This window comes from Leptosomus discolor, chromosome 7 (genome assembly GCF_034619465.1).
Source record: "Leptosomus discolor isolate bLepDis1 chromosome 7, bLepDis1.hap2, whole genome shotgun sequence".
In the NCBI taxonomy this organism is placed as follows: Eukaryota; Metazoa; Chordata; class Aves; order Leptosomiformes; family Leptosomidae; genus Leptosomus; species Leptosomus discolor.
In genome coordinates this window covers 2,540,424-2,559,685 of record NC_141397.1, presented here as the reverse complement: position 1 = coordinate 2,559,685, position 19,262 = coordinate 2,540,424, and the positions used below count along the sequence as shown (strand labels likewise).

General features: G+C 53.7%; 1 protein-coding gene across 1 annotated transcript in view; it reads right to left on the bottom strand.

The window, feature by feature from the left end:
- The window catches only part of NXPH1 (neurexophilin 1), a 138,631-nt gene extending 127,428 nt beyond the window's left edge, over window positions 1–11,203 (bottom strand). Inside the window, exon 1 of the mRNA XM_086468245.1 lies at window positions 11,150–11,203. Within this exon, the coding sequence (XP_086324371.1) occupies window positions 11,150–11,203 (54 nt within the window). The remainder of the gene's footprint in view (window positions 1–11,149) is intronic.
- Window positions 11,204–19,262: the final 8,059 nt, after the last annotated feature.

The following is a 19,262-nucleotide window of genomic DNA, read 5'->3' as shown; positions in this document are numbered from 1 at the left end:
AGTCAAGCTTGTGTTTTGCTTTTAAAAAGTAATTCCAAACCATTGGCTTCCGCTCTGAAGTGTCCGCTACAACCCCACAACTTCAGAATACTCTGTGAATTGTGGAGAACAGAAGCAGAACTCGCACCTCCTCTAACCCACTTGGTCACCCATTCCCATAACCGTTTGTCTCGCGTGGCACCATGTCGTTACGGCCTGCTAACCCGCCCAATAACTTCTCCAAGGCTCCCACTCCTCTCTAGCTAGCAAATATTCTGTGCATTTAAGATGATAAACACAAACTAATTCTGATACATTCGTAGTTCTGTGGGACAGTGGCTTCTTGCAACGACCAGCGCTAGCGGAGCCAGCAGGGCTGCTCGCAGAGGAGGGGGGGCACGCAGCAAGAGGCACCACCGTGTGGTTCAGCAGAAAGAAGCTGGAGAGACAGGAGGTGACTCGCTCAGAGCACCGTCTTATCAAGGACCAGAGGATGTCGTTCCTTACTCCCTCCAAGTGACCGCTCACAGAAGTGGCTCCACTGAGGTTAAGGAGCTCCTTTGTGCAAGAAACCACTTAAAATTCCAACATTCAGGCGTTAGAAAGCAGTGTGACTGAAGGGTCGTGCTCTTGCACCTCTGTTTGCAACACGTACAACGCTCCCACCTCCTACAAGCAAGCCAATTAAGCAAATGGGATTGTTTGTGGAAGCAGGGAGAAGAAATAAATAGGAATATAAAACTGTGTCAAGGTAATATCCATCACAGATGAAGGTGGCAGGATGGAGCCCATCTTTTTTTGGCGGGGAATGTTTTGATGTACTGTTATGCATAGCTTTTATGTCCCACCTCTGCGTTGGTACTCCTTATTTCCCTGCTCTTTAAAGGCCTGTTCACTCAGCGATTGCCCTCCATAAAGCTACAGTATCGTGGCTGTTTCACCCAGCAATATCGCTCACAAAATCTTCTCAAGGTGCCAAGTCCTCCCCACACAAACATTAAGGAAAAGCTCTGTATGCAATACAGCATAGCCGCAGAAAGTGACAACAGAAATTACTCTAAATTAGAGTAAAATTATGGACTAACACTCTGATTTTAAACAGACCAGTATTTTACAATATTGCTGTTGACAGTGCAACAACCGTGAGAACGCAGCTTTAATACTATTCCTATTTTAAGTCCCTACCTTCTTTTGCAAGACCTCAAATGCTATGGTTTGTAAATATAAAAAGCACTCCATTAATTTTATATAAGCAGTTTTATATACCTGAAGGCCTATGACAACATTTCTTGACAAAATAGCCTGGCAGAAGAACTGTTTTTTTCTAAAGTTCAATCAAGAATGGCTTATAAAAATGACTGTGCGGATAAATATTATGGTACAGGTGGTCTGAGCGATCCATAACAGAAATTCCATCAGTTAAAATTTTTTAAGAGCTGCCAATTACACTTTCAATTTGAAGTGGCACCCGAATAATGACAAGCAATTCTCGGTGATAGAAATGGTCTGCTCAATCTTCGGCAGGAGACAGAACCTGGCCTCCTCACACGAGTAAACCGCTGACTTACACAGGACCCCTGTCTGCTCTGACGTGGCAGGATCAGGCCATAGGATCTGCTGTATAGCAGGCTTTGTCTTTCAACAGTCCTCTCAATATACGGCTAGTGTGTGTCTACTTGTTTTTTTCCTTTTTCCTTTCACCCACCTCTAAGACAAACGCAGGAAATATTGTTCCAGCTGAAAATTAACTCCCACGTAATGCAGGGCTGACACGGGGGCGGGCAGGGGCGTAAGGCGTGCTAGTCACTAATTGTTTGTGAAGTAACTTGTGTTATTTAGTACATATATATATATATAATGTATGCAGTATCAGGCAGAAGCACTATACTCACAGAGCCAGATCCGAAACCTCTGGAGTTGTCAGAAATCGCCACTGAGTTCAAGGATTTCTGGATCAAAGCATCAGATGTTCTAACTAGGAAGGTGAGCAGCATCTTCTGGTTTTCAACCAAGGATGCTGTATTGGTTAGATTTTAAGCAACTCTGTACTTTCCTTTCTAAATAAATAGTTTAATTTTCATATATGTTATATATATATATATATATATATATATATACACACATAATATTTTTATTACAGCTGGTTCCAAGAACTGAGGCTACTAGATCGCTTCTTTCCAGCTATTATTTTGGCTGCCAGCTCTGCTGCTAAAAGGAGTCTGCTGAGCCTAGGCATCCTGTCCAGCCATCACCAAAGTTTAAGGAATACACAAAGAGATCACACAGGCATCTTTTACTTAGCAGTTTTTCGAAAGTTCAGCCAAAAAAAAAAAAAAAAAAAAAAGGACAATCACAAGTGCACACAATAAGAAACAACTAGGCTACACACACAAAGAAACAACCAGGCTCTTCGTCCTTTCGTTTTTTCATCAAGCCTGGATGACAAAATGAAATTTGAGGAAAACAGGGCACTGCCATCATTGTCATTTGGTAGGCGCCCAGAAAGCAAAAAGCTTAATTTCTCCCCTTTTCAACAACCTGCAGATGTGGGAAGACCATCTTCCCGTGCACTGGTCAACCTCTCACCGAAACAGGTTAACAGGAGAGGCGAAACCCCCGCGGGCACTGGCAAAACGAACACGTGAACAGACGGGACAGACACCAACCAATGGACAGATCATTTCGCAGCAGACACAGGGCGCAAGGAAGACAATATTACTAAACCCCTCCTTGGAGAGGAAAAGACAGGGCACCTGGAGAGATGGATGCAGCGTGCAAGGCGGATGAACGTCCCTGAGACATTTGTCACGAGCTGGGCTGCGAGACGCTGACATTAATGAGGGTGGCATTTGGAAGATAAAAGCAATATCTCTGGAGCAGACAATGCAGTTTCCAGGCACCACGCAGGGGGACGTGGTGTAATCAAAAGGGACTGGAAAATGGTCACGTCTAGCAAAAAAAAGCATCACAATCGCTAGTGATGTTCATGGGAGGATATGGATCAGGAAGAAATGGCTTATGGTTTGGTCTGGAGGGCTGGGTGGGGATTGTGGGTTGTTTTTCCTCTCAGCCCAGTCAATTCCCGTCTCATTCCTTTACTGGAGGACTCTCCATCAGTCAGACACTTACACCTGCCTTGTCAAAAGTCAGTGTCTCGTTGACAACTGCTTTTCAGGCAGCAGACCTCTAGAAGTGAGCGTGGAGGGGAACAGGGACGGGATCTTGGATCTAATCATCTAAGATCCCAGGCAACAGTCTGGGGATCAGGGAGGCTGTTCTGGGATGCTCAGGTTTGTCTCATTGTATCCCAGGACCACGGCATCCCCTCCTTGTGGAGAGAGACCAGAGACACTCGAGAGCACTGGAGTCAAAACGGGCTGTGGGACACGGCTGACACTGAGGCGTAAGAGCAGGGAGTGATTAATTAATAATGACACTTGCTATCCCACGGGCCACGGCAGGAGTGGCTCTTGGACACCGTTGATGTCATTTGAGGGTTAGTGGCACTCTGAGACACTGGTGAGGGGAAGCCAAGTGTTGCTCCCTCCACTTGCTTGTGTCCTGGCAGCCAGCGCTCGGGGTATCTCCCAGCTCCCTCCCGGCTTTCAAGAGGAGATAATCGCAGGCAAGTGCCTCCCCCCCCCACCCTGTAAATCCCCACTCGCTATTGACAGAGCTGTCTTCTAGAGGTCTGCTGCCTGAAAAGCACTTGTCAGTGAGACACTGACTTTTGACAAGGCAGGTGTAAGTGTCTGACTGATGGAGAGTCCTCCAGTAAAGGAATGAGACGGGAATTGACTGGGCTGAGAGGAAAAACAACCCACAATCCCCACCCAGCCCTCCAGACCAAACCATAAGCCATTTCTTCCTGATCCATATTCTCCCATGAACATCAGTAGCGATTGTGACGCTTTTGCTAGATGTCACCATTGCCCCTCTGGTCAGTTTTTTCCCTAGAAAATAAAGCAGCTGCTTCACCATTAAAACAGAACCAGCCAGCAGCACCAGTGAATGCATCGATCTACTTCTTACCTTCGGGAAAACTAACACAGGCAGCCAAACCCCAAATCCAGAGAGGGCTGCAGGGGAGGTCTGAGCAGTAATGGCCCAAAACATTGACTAGCCCAGGGCAGGGAGTCCGTGGCAATGTTATTTCCAAGGGCCGGCGTGGTCCTGGGCACCGGTGGGGCTTCACCCCGGGGGAGCGGAGCAGGGAGGGAGCGGGGCTGGGGGCTCTCTGGGGTGCTGCCCACCCCGGGGAGGCTCTCCAGGGCTCTGCCCATCCCGGGGGCTCTACAAGGCGCTGCCCAGCCCACCTTGGGGGCTCTACAAGGCTTTGCCCACCCTGGGGGCTCTCTGGGGTGCTGCCCACCCCGTGGGGGCTCTCCAGGGCTCTGCCCACCCCGAGGGCTCTACAAGGCGCTGCCCAGCCCATCCCGAAGCTCTACAGGGCACTGCAGGGTTCTGCCCACCCTGGGGGGGCTCTCTACAAGGCGCTGCCCAGCGCGGGGGGCTTTGCAGGGCTCTGTATCGGGGCCAGAGGGGGAGCAGCAGCCAGCGGGGCCCCGGGGCGCTGCGGTGCGGAGAAGGGCACCTTCCGAAAGGCAGCCTCGTCCTGCAAGTCCTTGCCTGCTCTCCGCGCAGCGTTTGGGCGAGCCCGCTGCGGCTCGAAACGCTCGGCATCCCCCCTCCAGAGGGGGGAAAAACACACTTTGGAAAAAAAAAAATATATATATATATATATTTTTTAAAAAAAATCAAATCACACAGACTAATCGCGCGCTGGAGAAAGTTTTAGCCGCGGATCCAGTAACGAGCAGCAAAATGGGAACCCAAACTGGCCCGACATGTGCTAAGGACAAACCCTTTCTGCGCAGGGAGCGCAGCGCCGGGTGCGGAGGTGCCCGCGTCCCCGTCCCGCTGCGGTCAGCCAGCACCGGCTCTTCCTCTCCTCCTCCTCTTCGCTTTAACAATGGAAAGAGGACGGGGAAGGGGTAGAAGCAAGCTGGCTGAATCCCTCCGTGAAGGACAAACGAGCCCAGCAAGAGGGATTCGGGGAAAAGAAGCTGCGTTCCCAAGCAGCCAGCGGTGGCAGAGCAGTTGGAACAGAACAGAAAAGCCCTGACAAAGTCAATTCTTATGTAGATGAGGCGACACACGAGCTTTTTCTCCTTCTTCGCGGGCTTAGCGATTTGCTAATTTGCCCAAAGAAGCCCTAGAGGGATGAGGAAGAAAGGGCGGGGATATCGGGATGGCTAGTCGTAACAAATATCGCCGTGCTCTGGATTGTCGCCTAGAAGGACACTTGCAAATGAGGGGGACCCAACGGCAGTTGTCTCAGCCGAGTTCTTCCTCCTGATCTTCGGCTTTGTCCATCCAGGCTGGACAAACGCCCTGCGCTGAGCATCGCCCCTGCTCCCTGCCAGGGGCACCACTGGGGTCTCTGGGTCTCGGAGAGAGGAGAAGAGGCGCGTTCCCCTCCCGAAGCTGGCAGAAGTTTAAACAACAGCCAGAAAAGCGTAGGGTTAAACAATGAACTAGGAGCCGTGCTGTCCTGTTGAGCAGTTTCCACCGCATTGAGACCCCCGCCAAGATATATCATATCAATAAAAAGGAGCTCTTCGAAAGCTTGCATAGTAATTGAGATTGGAGATCTTTTTTGATATGGGTTGGCATTTCCTCATATCAATCTGACAGAGCCAACTCAGGAAATTGCTGGTAATATTCATCTGGGGAGCACTTTCATTAAACGTAATTCATTCGACTTTCACAATAAATTGAGTGACATCCTTACAGCAGAACCTTTTTATCCTTGATGAAGTGCTTGCCAGCCTTTGGTTTTCCACTTTATTGTCACATTCCTTAAAGCAGAATCGTCAACATGTCAATCTGCTGCGTGAAAAAAAATGCTAAAGCTGTATTTACAAAGCACCCGGGAGGTGGTTTAATGCTGACTTACAAGAAGAGAGAGCTGGGTGTTAAACTATCTGATAAATCACAGCAGAACTTCACCCCAACCCAACCGGGAGAACAGCAGCCCATCCTAGGGAGGGAAGGATGGCTCACACAGTCATTTTCTCCAAGTGCTGGCTATTCCGAGCGATTGGTTTCTTAACCTGCTTCACCGCACTTTCCAAGACGACTGGGAAATTGGCTTTTTGTTAATTAAAATGGCGGTTTAGAGATGCAAGGAAATATTAAAGAGCTTAAAATGGATACCTCTAGGTACCGACTGGGACGATTTGGCTGGTCAGAGAGAGGCGGGGAGATTGGATTATATTCAGGTGCCTCCCTAAAAGGTGAAATCTGTTCCAGACTGCTTTCTCCAGCGACTTCAGAAATGAAAAGAGGGTGTGCTAAGCACCAGGGGGAAAGAAAAAAAAAAAAAAAAAAAAAAAGACATTTCAGTGAGGGGAAACCCCTTCTTAAACTCCCAGCACAGGTCCCTGGTGGTCAGGGAGGAAGGGAGCCTGGAAAACAACGCACCGCTTAACAAAAAAAAAAAAAAAAAAGAAAAAAAAAAGAAAAAAACGAACCCGAAACAGAGCGCGGGTCGGTTTGTTTCTCCTACAGGAGACCCGAGTCCTGTTGACTATTCCCGTGCCTTCCCTCCCGACAGGGTCATTAGTTATTCCCCCACCACCACCCCTCAAACTCCTTTAGGAAGAGGGAGCGGGATCGTCTCAAGGCTCCGCAAACTCTCTACCCCCAAAAGCCGCTTCTCTCCCCTCGCTCCGCCTTCGACGTCAAATTGAAAATCGCCAGAAATCGCTTATTGAGGGGGGACAAAAAAAAGCAATACCCGAACGCTTTCAGCGCCAAATGCCTCTGAGCAAATACTGTGGGTGGTGAGTACGATAGCACAATGCCTTCTCTCTCTCTTTTGGTTTGGTTTTATTTTTGTTTTGTTTTATCTTCGCTGCCTATAGAGGTGGGGTTTTTTGTTTCCCTCCCACGACAAAGTAGCACACAATCAGCAACTGTCTTTAAAAAAAAAAAAAAAAGAAAAAAAAAAAAAAGAAAGGAAGGAAGAAATCAACTTATCTTCGCCGGCACGTGGTATCTCTTCACCTTCTCCCTACCTTTCATTAACAGGGGTGAAATGACCGCAAACAGCGCGACACAGAGGGAAATTAAATGTACACAAACCCTGGAGCCACTCTTTACCCCCTCTGCAAACACCGTACCAAGGCTGCCACCGCCGAGGACAATTTTAAACCTCTATTATTCGCCACATTTTGGCAGGAAAGCTCCGCCCGGCGCTCAGAAGGCCTCCAAACGACAGTGACGGGGTGGAACACACCGCAAAACCCCCAATCCGGCCCGGGGATGGGGGTTCCCAGGCTGTTTCCAAGCCCCTCGGCCAAAGCCACCGCCCTGTGACACCGGGGGGGGGACCCCCGCGGGTGGCCCCCGCTGCCAAAGCGCCGCGCAGAGACTCGCCCCCCGCGCAACCCCCGCTGCTCGCAGCCCTGTCTGGGGGGAGGGGGGGTGTGAAAAGAAAAATCACCCCTCCGCTTGCTCTGGAGCTGCTTCAGTTCCGCACGGAGTTAAATCGCGCTGTCGGGCGGCTCCGGTGTGTGTCGCGACTTACAAACCCACCAGGGAAAGAAGCACTTGGCTGGGAAAAGCGACAAGCCCGGGGGAGGGGGGGGGGCGGAGATCATTACCCTACCAGCCCGAAAGGCAAAATTCCGACTGGTTTGAGGTCCGTACCCGCTACTCCGGGTGAGGAGCACCCGAGGAGTGAGCAGAAGTCTCTCCAAGCCGGGGGGATCCCAGCAAAAGCGGTGCAGGGTGTTTATTCCTCGCTGGTACCGTGCGGGAAGGTCCCCCCTGTGGGTATGGTTGGGGGGGGGGGGGGGGGGGGGGAGGGAAAACCCTGCAGTCCCCAAAGGGGTTTTGTCCCCCCCGACAAGGCGCCCTGGCTTTGCTGAAGGGGTGCGCAGGAGCGGAGCGGCGGGCCGGGCAGCATCCCGCGGTCCCCGCCGGTCCCCGCCCGCCCCGAGGGGCTCCTCAGTGGCCGGTACGGAAAGGGGGGGGGGGGGCTCCTCTTTTGGGGCCATGCTTGACCTGTCCCGGGGAGCGACAAACCAGTTCGGATCCTTTGCCGTCTTGGCCAGCAGCCCGCGCGTTTTGCAAGTCGCTTCTACAGCATGGTGCTTTAAACAAAAAAAATAAAAACTATAATTTTTTTTAAAAAAAAAAAAAAAAAAAAAAAAGAAACGAAGCGAACCAGCCTGGCGTTTTATTGCCCGGTGGTGTCAGGATGGAAATTCACCGGCAGGAATTAAACGAGAAGGTTTCCGTGAAGGGAATGGTGTAAAAACCCCGGTGCCCTTATAACCAGACAGAGCTCAAACCTAAAAGAGTTTACCATCTCCGCGTGTTGGGGTTTTTTTCTTTCTTTCTTAATATTTACGTGCTTCCTTAGTGATGACTTCGACCTCGGCACAGCGGTGTTAGTTAAGAAAACATTATCCACTAGAATAAGACGCTTTCAAAAAAGCAGCGGTGGAGTCTCGTAGTAAATAAGACCGAGAGAAGCTGTTTGAACACTTTCTGCAGCTCTCTAAATGTAAAGAAAGAAAATAACTGCAAGCCCTTAAAGGTTAACTCCTAATTCTACCAAATAAGTACTAAGTTATCCATTTAGGCCAAAGGAAATGCACTTGCACTGCAAATCAAATATAACGTTTTCAATACACTGCACAGCTCAAAACAAGGAGAAGACGCATGAGGTTGACTAATGTTCTTATCAATACGCAGAGTAAGACGAACCATCTCTCATCCCAGCAAAATTCCTGCTCCTTCTGCTCGGCCGTGACCTCTATAAATTTCAGGCGATAAGGCTGGATGGCATATGGCTCTGCTAAAAAGGGGGAGAAAAGCAGAAGCGCTTTTTTTCCCCCCAAGATTTCATTAGGAAGGTGTTTAACAGTGGAGGGGTGAGAAGGAAGAAGAAAATTTAAAAAAAATAAAAATAAAAAATGAAAATAAAAGGAAAAGAGCAGCGTTTGTTGGCTGAAGAGGAATCACAAACCAGCGAGTGTCCGTGAATGAGGAACCTGGAGGCAGCCCAGCCCCGCCGCGGCCGCTCACGACCGCCGAACACCGCGTGGTTCAGCCGTGGGGGGCGGAAAACACGCGATTTTCCTTCTCCCCTGTATCGTCACCCCCTTCTCAAAAAGCTCTTTTTAACAAACTCGACGGGAAGCTGCGTTTGCGCTGCCATTTCATTTACCCTTCCCTCAAGCCGGGCGCTGCTGCTTTAATCCCTGATGGAAACCGCTCTGGGTCACGCAGAGCCCCGCGCACACCCGCGTAGGCGCCACAACGTGCCGCACCTCGCTGGCTTCTGGCACCGCGTTAAAGCTTCCAGCAAAACTTCATGCTCCGGCGCTAACAAAGAGTTTGTTGTCACGCCATGGCCTAATGCGAAGTTGCAGAAATCCAGGGAATCGGGAGGGATGGGGACAACCGCGGGAGGATCGACTAGAAAGAAGAATCGGGTTAGGCAGGGAAATCCTTTGGATCCCCCTCCCCCGAGTGTTTTGGCAGAAGACACAGCCCAGCCGAGGAGCGCATCCCCTCCCCCCCTAGCTTGTCTTGTATTCCTGATTTTTTTTTTTTTTAATCATATTTCTCATTGTTTCGGGGGAAACTGGAAAATCTCCTTTACTCTGCAGCCCTCGGGGGGAGGGGGAAAAAAAAAAAAAAAAGAGAGAAAAGGAAAAAAAAAAAAGCATTCAGGTAATGAAGTCTGTAACTAAACGGTAATTGAATCAGCATAATTTGCACACTGAATGGTTTTCAAATGCTCCCAGTTTACAATTAAAGGAGAATTAATGCGCTTGTTGTGCAGGCTGCAGCGCATTAGAATAAATCCAGCGCTGTTGTTGTAATGAGTCGGGAGCAGTTTAACTGCCAGCAAACACATTTAAAATTTAACACGACGTATCGATCGCGCTCCGGCTTTTTTTTGATAGATTATTTGCCACGCGCGCTTTTCCCCGCCCCCGCCCCCCCCCCCCAAGGCGCGCTGAGAAGAGCCGCCCGCGGCAGACGCGGCACCGCCCGGCCAGGGCAGGGGGTCCCCAGGAGGGCACACCCCCCCCCCCCCCCTCCCCGCCCTCCCACGTCGGGCGACCCCGGGCCGGGCCGGGCCGAGCGCGTTGCGCGGCGCCGTTGAGCGCTGCGCGTCCGCGGAAGAAGCGCTCCGCCCCGCCTCGCCCCGCCCACCTCCGCGCCCGTTCCCGATTGGCTGCTCCGCAGCTCCGCCGCGCCGCTCTTGCCCCACAGCGCCCCCAGGCGGCGCGGCCGCACCAACGCAGGGGAGCGGCGGCGCAGGCGGCGGCCGCGGAGACGGAGCCGCAGCCGGAGCCGCAACCGGTAGCCGGAGCCGTCGCCTCCCTCCGGCAACGGGAGCCGTGAGCTCCCGCCGAGCGTTTCCCTGCAGGGAGCCGAGGGGTCGGGGCTGCGAAGGAGCAGCCCGCCCTGGTTTTGTGCCAGCGCGGAGGGAGCCGAGCGTGCGCTAACGGAGATAACGCCGCGGTTCGCCCGCCTTCCCCCCCCGGTCATCCTAAAGGAGGTTTTGCTGCGAAAGGCAACGGCCCCGCACCCGGAGAACAGTAGCTGAGCTCGCACCGGGTACCTGCACGGCCGTGCCGCACCGCCCGTCGTGTGGTATATTGGGGGTGGGGGGGTGGGGTGGGGTGTCCCTTCCAGGGGGGGCTCCCCCTTCCAGGGGGGGGCTCCCACCCGCAGGAGGGAGGCGGAGGGCAAGAAGTTGTCTCCAGCCCGCAGCATCCCCCGCAGGCACCGAGGAACCCGGCCCAGGAGCCCCCCCCCCCCCCAGCCCGGCGGTGCTTCCTTTCCCCGCGGAGGAGACTTGACGGGTCTGCCTCGCCCCCCCCTCCCCCCCCCCCCCCCGCCCCATCTCTCCAAATAAAACCAACACCACCCCCCCCCACACACGCCCCGCCGAGAGCTGCTGGCCGAGCCCCGCACGCCCCCCCCGGCCCCCCGGCCCGACTCCGGGAGGACGAGGCAGGGCTGGCTGCGGACGCGCCGGTAGTTGCGATGAGTTTGTTCGTTCTCTGCCGAGCTGGTGCCTCCCCCCCCCCCCCGCTCCCCTGCCCGAGCCGTGCGAGGGGCCGGGGGTACTCACCAGGTAGAGGGTGGGCTGCAGCAGAAGGACCGCGTACCAGTACACCGCCTGCATCCTCGCCGCTCAAACTTCCCCCGCGCTGCCTTCGCTGCCTCTTTGTTCCTTCCAGAGCATAGATCCACCTGGCATCCACTTTACAGAACAAGCCGAGCTCTCACCAGCCTAGACAAAAATGAAATTATAGACCCCATGACCACAAGACAAGGTTAGGCTTGAGACAAGGGGGGGGAGAGAGAGGTGTGGAGGGAAAGGGGGGGGGGGGGCGGGAGAGAAGGAGGAGATGGGGTGTGCGGATGGGGGGGGGGGGGAACAAAATTAAAAAAAAACAAAACAAACAAACAAAACAAACAAAACCACGATTGAAATCGAGTTAATCCAGCGTCAGAGCAAAGTGATCGCCCGGTCCGGGCTGGCTGCAGAGCGCCTGTAGGCAGCGCTCCCCGGCGCCCAGTCCTTTTACTGGGCGGGAGAGCCCCGTGGTGTGGGCTGGGACGGCCCGGGGGTGCCACCGCCAGCCCTGCCCTGCCCTGCCTGCGCGCCCTCGGCGGCGACCGCCCGGCAGTTCGGCCGCGGAGCCCCGCCGGCTGCGCGCTGGAGCGCGGAGCTGCGCCGGAGCGCAGAGAAAGGGGCGGGAGAGGCTGGGATCGGGGCTCCGGCTGCTTCAAACCCAGGCGAAAAGCTTCGCCTCCGGGACCCCCGAGCAGGCTCTGCCTACCCCCCGCAAGCGCCCACCTCCCTCCGCCGCTCCTAAGGGCGCTCCGCTCCGCGCCCCGGCCCGGCACCGCGCCCCGGCCCCAACCCCCCACTCCCCGCTCCCCGACGGGCGCGGATCCCCCATCCCCGACCCCAGCCCTCCTCCGGCCCCCCCTCCCGCGCCCCGCGGACAACACCGCCGCCGCGGATGGGGGGTTTTGGGGGCCGCGGCGGGGATACGTACGGCGTGGGGGGGTCCGACGGTGGTCGGGGGTTCCGCGGGGCTCTCCATGGGTGAGCCTAGAGGGGGCCGAGCGCCGCGGCGCAGCCCACCGCCCCTGCGCATCTCCTCGCCGCGCTCCGCACCGAGGGGGTCCCGCGGCCGCTGGGCACCCGGCGCAGGGGGCGGCGGGGCGGCTGGTCGGTGTCTTCCCACCCCCCCTACCCCACCTGCCCACCCCCCCCCACCCCCCCTTCGCCTCCCCTTCTCCGCACACGGCCGCGCTCCGGCTCCGCGGGACACTTACGGGAGGAGGCAGCTGCCCGGGCTGCCCGCTCGGTTTCGGCGGGGGGCGCGGGCAGGAGCGGCGGCACCGGCGCTCCGGGGCGTCCAGGGCGATTTGTCTCTATTAAAAAAAAATGACTTATTGGCGAGGGAGCGGCGAGCCGCCGGCTATTTAACTTCCGATAAAAATCTCGCTGCAAAGACCTTGGCCGAGCATCTTAAAAGAAAGCGCTGGAGCCGAGCGCGGTCCGAGCCTCACTGCTTGGGGAGAGAGGAAGAGCAGCGGAGGGGGGGAGGAGGGGGGGGGGGGGCTTGCTCGGCGAAGGGGGGGGGGGGGGTGGGGGGAAGGGAGGAGGGAGAAAAGGGGAGTTTAGCGGCGTCCCATCCTCTCCTCTGCACGGGGTGATGAATCAGAGCCCTCCCCGGGCGGCGGGAGCTGCCTGGCGCTGCCCGCCCTGCCTGCGCTGCCCGCCCTGCCCGCCGCCTTGCCTGCCCTGTCTGTGCTGCCTTCCCTGCCCGCCCTGCTGCCTGCGCTGCCCGCACTGCTGCCTGCCCTGCCCGGGCTGTTTATCCTGCCCGCCCTGCTGCCTGCGCTGCCCGCACTGCTGCCTGCCCTGCCCGGGCTGTTTATCCTGCCCGCCCTGCTGCCTGCGCTGCCCGCACTGCTGCCTGCCCTGCCCGGGCTGTTTATCCTGCCCGCACTGCTGCCTGCGCTGCCCGCACTGCTGCCTGCCCTGCCAGGGCTGTTTATCCTGCCCGCACTGCTGCCTGCGCTGCCCACACTGCTGCCTGCGCTGCCTTGGGGGGGGGGGGGGGGGGCAGCGCTGCCCGCCCTACCTGCCCTGCCCGGGCTGTCTGCCCTGCCCGGGCTGCTTCTCCTGCCCGGGCTGCTTCTCCTGCCCGCCCTGCCTGCCCTGCCCGGGCTGTCTGCCCTGCCCGCACTGCTGCCTGCCCTGCCCGGGCTGCTTCTCCTGCCCGGGCTGCTTCTCCTGCCCGCCCTGCCTGCCCTGCCCGGGCTGCCTGTCCTGCCCTCCCTGCTCTGTCCTGCCCTTCCTGCTGCCTGCGCTGCCCGCACTGCTGTTTGTCCTGCCCGGGCTGCCTGTCCTGCCCTCCCCGCTGCCTGCCCTGCCCGGGCTGCTTATCCTGCCCGCACTGCTGCCTGCCCTGCCCGCACCGCTGCCTGCCCTGCCCGCACCGCTGCCTGCCCTGCCCGCACTGCTGCCTGCCCTGCCCGCACTGCTGCCTGCGCTGCCGCCCGGAGCACAGCCCCTTTCCCTCTCCTCCAGCCCGCTGCCTGCTCAGCGCCTGGCGGGATCCTGGCAGAGCATCTCCTTCCTCTTCCTTTCCTGTTCCTTTCCTTTCCTTTTCGGTTTTCCACCTCTCCCAGGGCTGCCCCGGGCACGGCCGGTGCTGCTAGGGCTGGAGGGGGGGGGGGGGGGGGGGGGGGGGGGGGCGGGCGGCAGCGGGCACCCGGCGAGGAGGCACCGAGGGGACGGGATTTTGGAGCAGAGCTGGGGGGCGGCTGCGGGAGCCAAGCTCTGGGATTCAAGGGTCGCTTCCCCACCCGCCAGCAGGACCCTGGAGCTGGACAGCCCCTCGGAGCGAAGCTGGAAAGCTCATCCCTGCCCGGTGCTGTGCCTGGTCCCACCAGCTGTCACGCAAAGGGAAAGGTCTCATCGACCTTGTTTTCCTTCTTCTTTACACGGAGTCCTACGGGGGTTTTCCTGCCCTCTTCCATCCCCCAACCCGTATCATTACCGGTGTGACACTGGGACAGGGCGGAGGGGAGGACACCAGCAGCACCGGGTAACCTCACCAGATGCCCAGCCTCGATGGCAAAAGTCAGATTTATCACCTCCCAAAGGGGAACCCAGAAGCAAGGCAGCACGCTGTGCGGAGAGGGAAACGAGGGAGAAAAAGGGGACTTCAGTTGTCCTGCCAAATCCTTGCTGCCCTCCGAGCACATCCTGGTAATTAATATCTGCAATCCGAGGCTTCAGTACTGAGCTGTAAAATCCTGGTTTAATTTGGGGTCTGAGTTTGGAACACTGTCATAAAAGGGGAGCGGGGAGAGGAGGGGGAAGGTAGAGGGTACCCTTTGAAAGAGCTGCACCAGAGCCTCCTCCACGGCCATTTCTACTCCAAACACCTGGAAGATGGACACCTCCGTATGTCTCCAGCACCATCACTCTGCTAGACATGTGGAGTGCTCACGTCACGGCTTTGAACAGGAGCGTGCAGCCGGCGAGGCATCGTGCTGTCATCCTGCCCCTCCAGACAGCCTCCGCGCTACAGCGCAGGCTGGAGCTGCCTGGGGACTTCTGGTTTGAAACGGGGAACAAAAAATTCCAGCTGGCTTTTCCCTTCCAGCTCCCTCCATCCTAGCCATTCCACTCTTACTCCCCCACGAGGGGCTTTGTTCACGCTTAGTAATCAGTCTAGAGATAGATAGATAGATGATAAATAGATGATAGATAGGTAGATAGATAGATAGACAGATAGATAGATAGATAGATAGATGATAGATCATAGATAGATAGATAGATGATAGATGATAGATAGAGATAGATAGAATATAGATAGAAAGTTGATAGATGATAGAATATAGATAGACAGATGATAGATGATAGATGATAGATAGATAGATAGATAGAGATATGATGGATAGAATATAGATAGGTAGATAGATGATAGATGATAGATAGATGACAGATAGATGATAGATAGGTAGATAGATAAAATATAGATAGGTAGATAGATGATAGATGATAGATAGATGATAGATAGATAGATAGATAGATAGATAGACAGAGACAGACAGACAGATAGATGCTGCCATCTTCACATAGAACAAACTCACCACAAGCTGCGTGGACCATACTGCTGATCTTTGCAATAAGCTGCTGCTACACATTCAGCCCCAGCGTGGTTGCTCTTACCTTAGACAGGAGATCGCTGGGTTACTGTGGAGCGGGAAAAGCCAACGCCAAGCCTGGCAGGTTTGGGGGGGGTCACCTTCCTGAGGAAGACATCGTTTCTTCACGAAGGAACGATTCAACTCTACTGTCTGCGTAACTGGATTGAGCTTCTCCAAGGTCTGGTCACTAATGCCTTCATATCGGAGGTGACAAGGAAGTCATCCCTGGAGGAGAATTACTCCTTCAGCTGGTCAAACAGAAGAAGGTCCTCCCAGTGTTTCTCATCCAGATCCTTATCTCTCGTGTAGGGGAGCACTTGGAGGCACTCCTGGCTCTGTCAGAATCACAAGCATGGCTCCTCTTTACTTCAACCCCCCTAAAATGTCCTCCCCCTGTAAATTCAGCAAGGTCTTCTATGAACAGCCTGGTCTCTGTGGTGTCTACTTCAGCGGTCAGCAGGCTCTCGAGGCAAAGTTCTTAAGGATGGACGGACCTGTTGTCTGTCAGGTTGGGACTGACCCAAGGTCCCACCGGCTTCACTGAGGGCTTCTTCGCTCCTCAGCTGACCTCCTTAGCCAAAGGCCATTGGGACACACTCTTCAACCACAGTGGAATGGAGCTTTCCTTCAGAGATGCTGTTTGGACTGCTCCTCCCCTCCATCGCCACTCCAGAAGAAAGGAGCGAGGAGCATATGGGAGTCTGGATTGATCTTCTTCATTTAAAAAATAAGAAAAGAAAAGCAAAGCAGGCTCCAAAGTATTCCAGCTGTGAACATGTGGTACTTTTTCAAAGCGAATGCAATGCTTATGAAAATCTGACATTTAGGATTGTTGGACACAGTCTTTTGACTTTTATCTGATTCTGTAATATTGGTACAGCAGCTTAAGAGGAATATTAGATTTTTTTAAAGTGAATTTTAATTTCAGCCGTTTGGGTACTGTTCGTAATCTTAACATTAAGGTCCCCAGCAAGGCAGTGTCAGCTAGCGAGGTTTTTAAAAAAATCACAAATTCCAGGTTTACTAATGGACTTTAAAAGAGACCAATTAGACTTTAAAACGCAAGTGGACTATTTTTAAAGCTTTGAAAAAACGTTCTAACCTTTAGCCGTCTTCCCTGCTACTGCGAAGATCGCTTCCTGGCTTGCAGAGCTGGAAGCGTCTCAAGCAGAAAATCCAAAGACAATGGCAAGTGATGAATAATGGCTACAGGTTCACCCGGAAGATGGGCATGTGGTTTAATTGCTTGAGGCTCCAGAAGAAAACACAGCGCTGTAATGATAAATATCAAAAGGCTGTGCTGGACTTACTGAAGCTAACCTGCCCGAACATGGATGTCTACCTATGAAATAAAAGTCAGAATTAGAACAGAATCCCACGCAAAAATTGTTCATACAGGCCCTGTTTCTGATTGGGGAAATACTGCTTGGAAAAAAGAAAATGAAGCAAAGGAGGCCAAGGTGGGCCAGAGTAGTAAGGGCTGAGGCAAGCCGAAGAAGGTGAAGAACTGACGCAGCTTAACCACCATTTTTCAGTCCGCTCTTAAACACATTTTTTTCTCCTTGGTGTTTCAGGGTTCCAACCAACGCCTCGGCCATGGAAGTTTTGCCTCATCTCTGCAAAGGATATATTAAAATATATGAAATGTATAAAAGGACATATTAAAATGTTTACAATGGCTGTCTCAAAATAAAAGCTCAGCCTGCGCTCTAAGCAGATCTCATCTCATCTCTAGGCATGCTGAGGTGCTGTGGAATTCAGCTGGAGTTGCGTCTGCACTGCAATGACAGATTACGGCCTCCACAGCTTCTCTATATTTGTACCCTACAGTGTACAGGCCAGATGCCTCATAGCGCTCATGTAAATAATCTTCCTGAAATGTTCTTCACATTGCCAACCCTTAATTCATCAGACCTTCTCTTCTTATCCCTTCCCCTCTTCACGTTTTAAATAGATTTCTTTTGTTTCAAGGAAATCATGTTTGAACAGAGGATTTTTATGGTTAGTATAAATACTACAAACAGAGTCCCTTGTCACATTTTATTTCCACTCTTTCAAGGTCAGAACATGACTGTACGTACCATTCATCTTTCTAAATGGAAAAATATCTCTGCGAGACTTTTATTACATTGATTTCTGCCTACTTACAGTCAAAGACGTACCACGCGGTGGTCTTAACCCTTACTCCACATGGAAAAACACAGGAATGCTCCAACCCCTTCAAGAGAAATGCCTTGGATTCACGGTATTCTTAATTATTGCCCCCGTCGCTGTGTCACGAGGACTCACACGACGATGGAGTGAGATGTGGCGGTCAGCACCAAAGACGGCTACACCGGAACGTCCAAACCGCAGCGCCTGGATCACTCAGCGCTGCCGTGGTACCAACACGAGCGAGCCCACGGGCTTCGCCAGGCTTATCCCAGGTGGTGCTCAGTGGGCACACACATACTCAGGATTTTTCCCCAAATACTTCAGATGAAGCGAGACGTAAATTATTGTCTATATGAATAAAATTTACAGCCAAGTTTATCTACAGGATTTTCTCATTAATAATGCCTTTAAATCCAAGGGGGGAAAGAAATCTCAAGACCATGAATAGAATAAGTAAAAAAGCTTTCTAACCTTCTTTGCATTAGGGAGCTGCTTTTCTCACATAATGTGTATAATAGAGATTTGTATTTGCATTCTGTATTTATTTCATCCATTAGATCTTGACAATTTTCTACAGCGGCAATACAGGAATCAGAAGAGTTTTAATAATACCCATAAGAAAAGAAAACAAAAAAAAAGAACGGAAAGTAATAGAAGGAGTTTGTACTGAGTCCATACATTGTCCAGAAAACACCACAACTTGGGTGAGTCTCTTGAAGACGTAATTAGATTTCAAAAATAGTGTAGGACTAAGCGAATTTCTTAATTAAAATCCAATTATTGGAATACTTCGTGATGGCCACTCTAGGGATTATTAGCTGACAGCAACACTTGTTGAAATAATAAAACTTGATAACAAAAGTTTTACTAAAATCTGTGTGTGTGTGTGTTTTCTAACTGCAGAATAACACATTGTACGTGATGTCAGCAGGGAAGGCTTTATACAAGAGAGCTAAAATACGAGAGGTAGCTTGTCTTGAAGTAGGAATTGATGTGGGAAAGAGTCTGCAAGGACACTATCTGTGTGACGGCGAGGAAGAAAGCGGGAAAGTCCCCAAAGGCTTCTCGGACTGGCTGCTGGGCGAGGGATGCTCGGAGCCCTGGGCACCGCCAGCGCAACTGCTCTTGGGCTCCTGGGAGCCCATCGCTCGTCACGGCTTGGGCCAGAAAGCTGCAGAAACCCCGAGTGTTCAGGGCAGAAGGACACCCCATGGAGAATGAGGAGGAAAGGCAAAACTCCTTCTCGAAAGCCTGTCAGGGTGGGACAACCCAGCTCTACGTCAGGAGTGCCCCAACGACCCCGTGTAGCCACCGCCCCTGAGGCAGCAGAGTCAACCGTTGGGATCGTAAGCAGGAGCAACCCCCCCGACACAGCGTTCCTGTTGCTGAAGGGAGATCTCCTGGTGCCTTTCCCTCTGCCATTTTCTCCCGTTCCTGCCGCACCGGTCGCGTACGCCCCACAGCCGTGCTGGGCCGGCGGTCCCCAAGGCGGAACTGCTGTGTCGCTCCCCAGAGCGGCGGCAGCAGAAGGCAGCCGGGCAGGACGGCAGGCCGCGCGCCGTCGGCCTCTGCTTGGGGCCGCAGAGGGCACACCGGAGGCTCTGGGGGCAGCTCCTGCCACACAGCCCTCCGTCCCGTGGGTTCTGCGCCAAGCAGGACGGAGGGAGGCCGACAGGTAGTGGGGCTGGGTCTTCTGCTCTACGTCTTCTGCTCCACAACTCTGCTCCACATCTCTGCTCCACATCTTCTGCTCCATGTTTTCTGCTCCACATCTTCTGCTCCACGTCTTCTGCTCCACGTCTTCTGCTCCATGTCTTCTGCTTCACGTCTTCTGCTCCACGTCT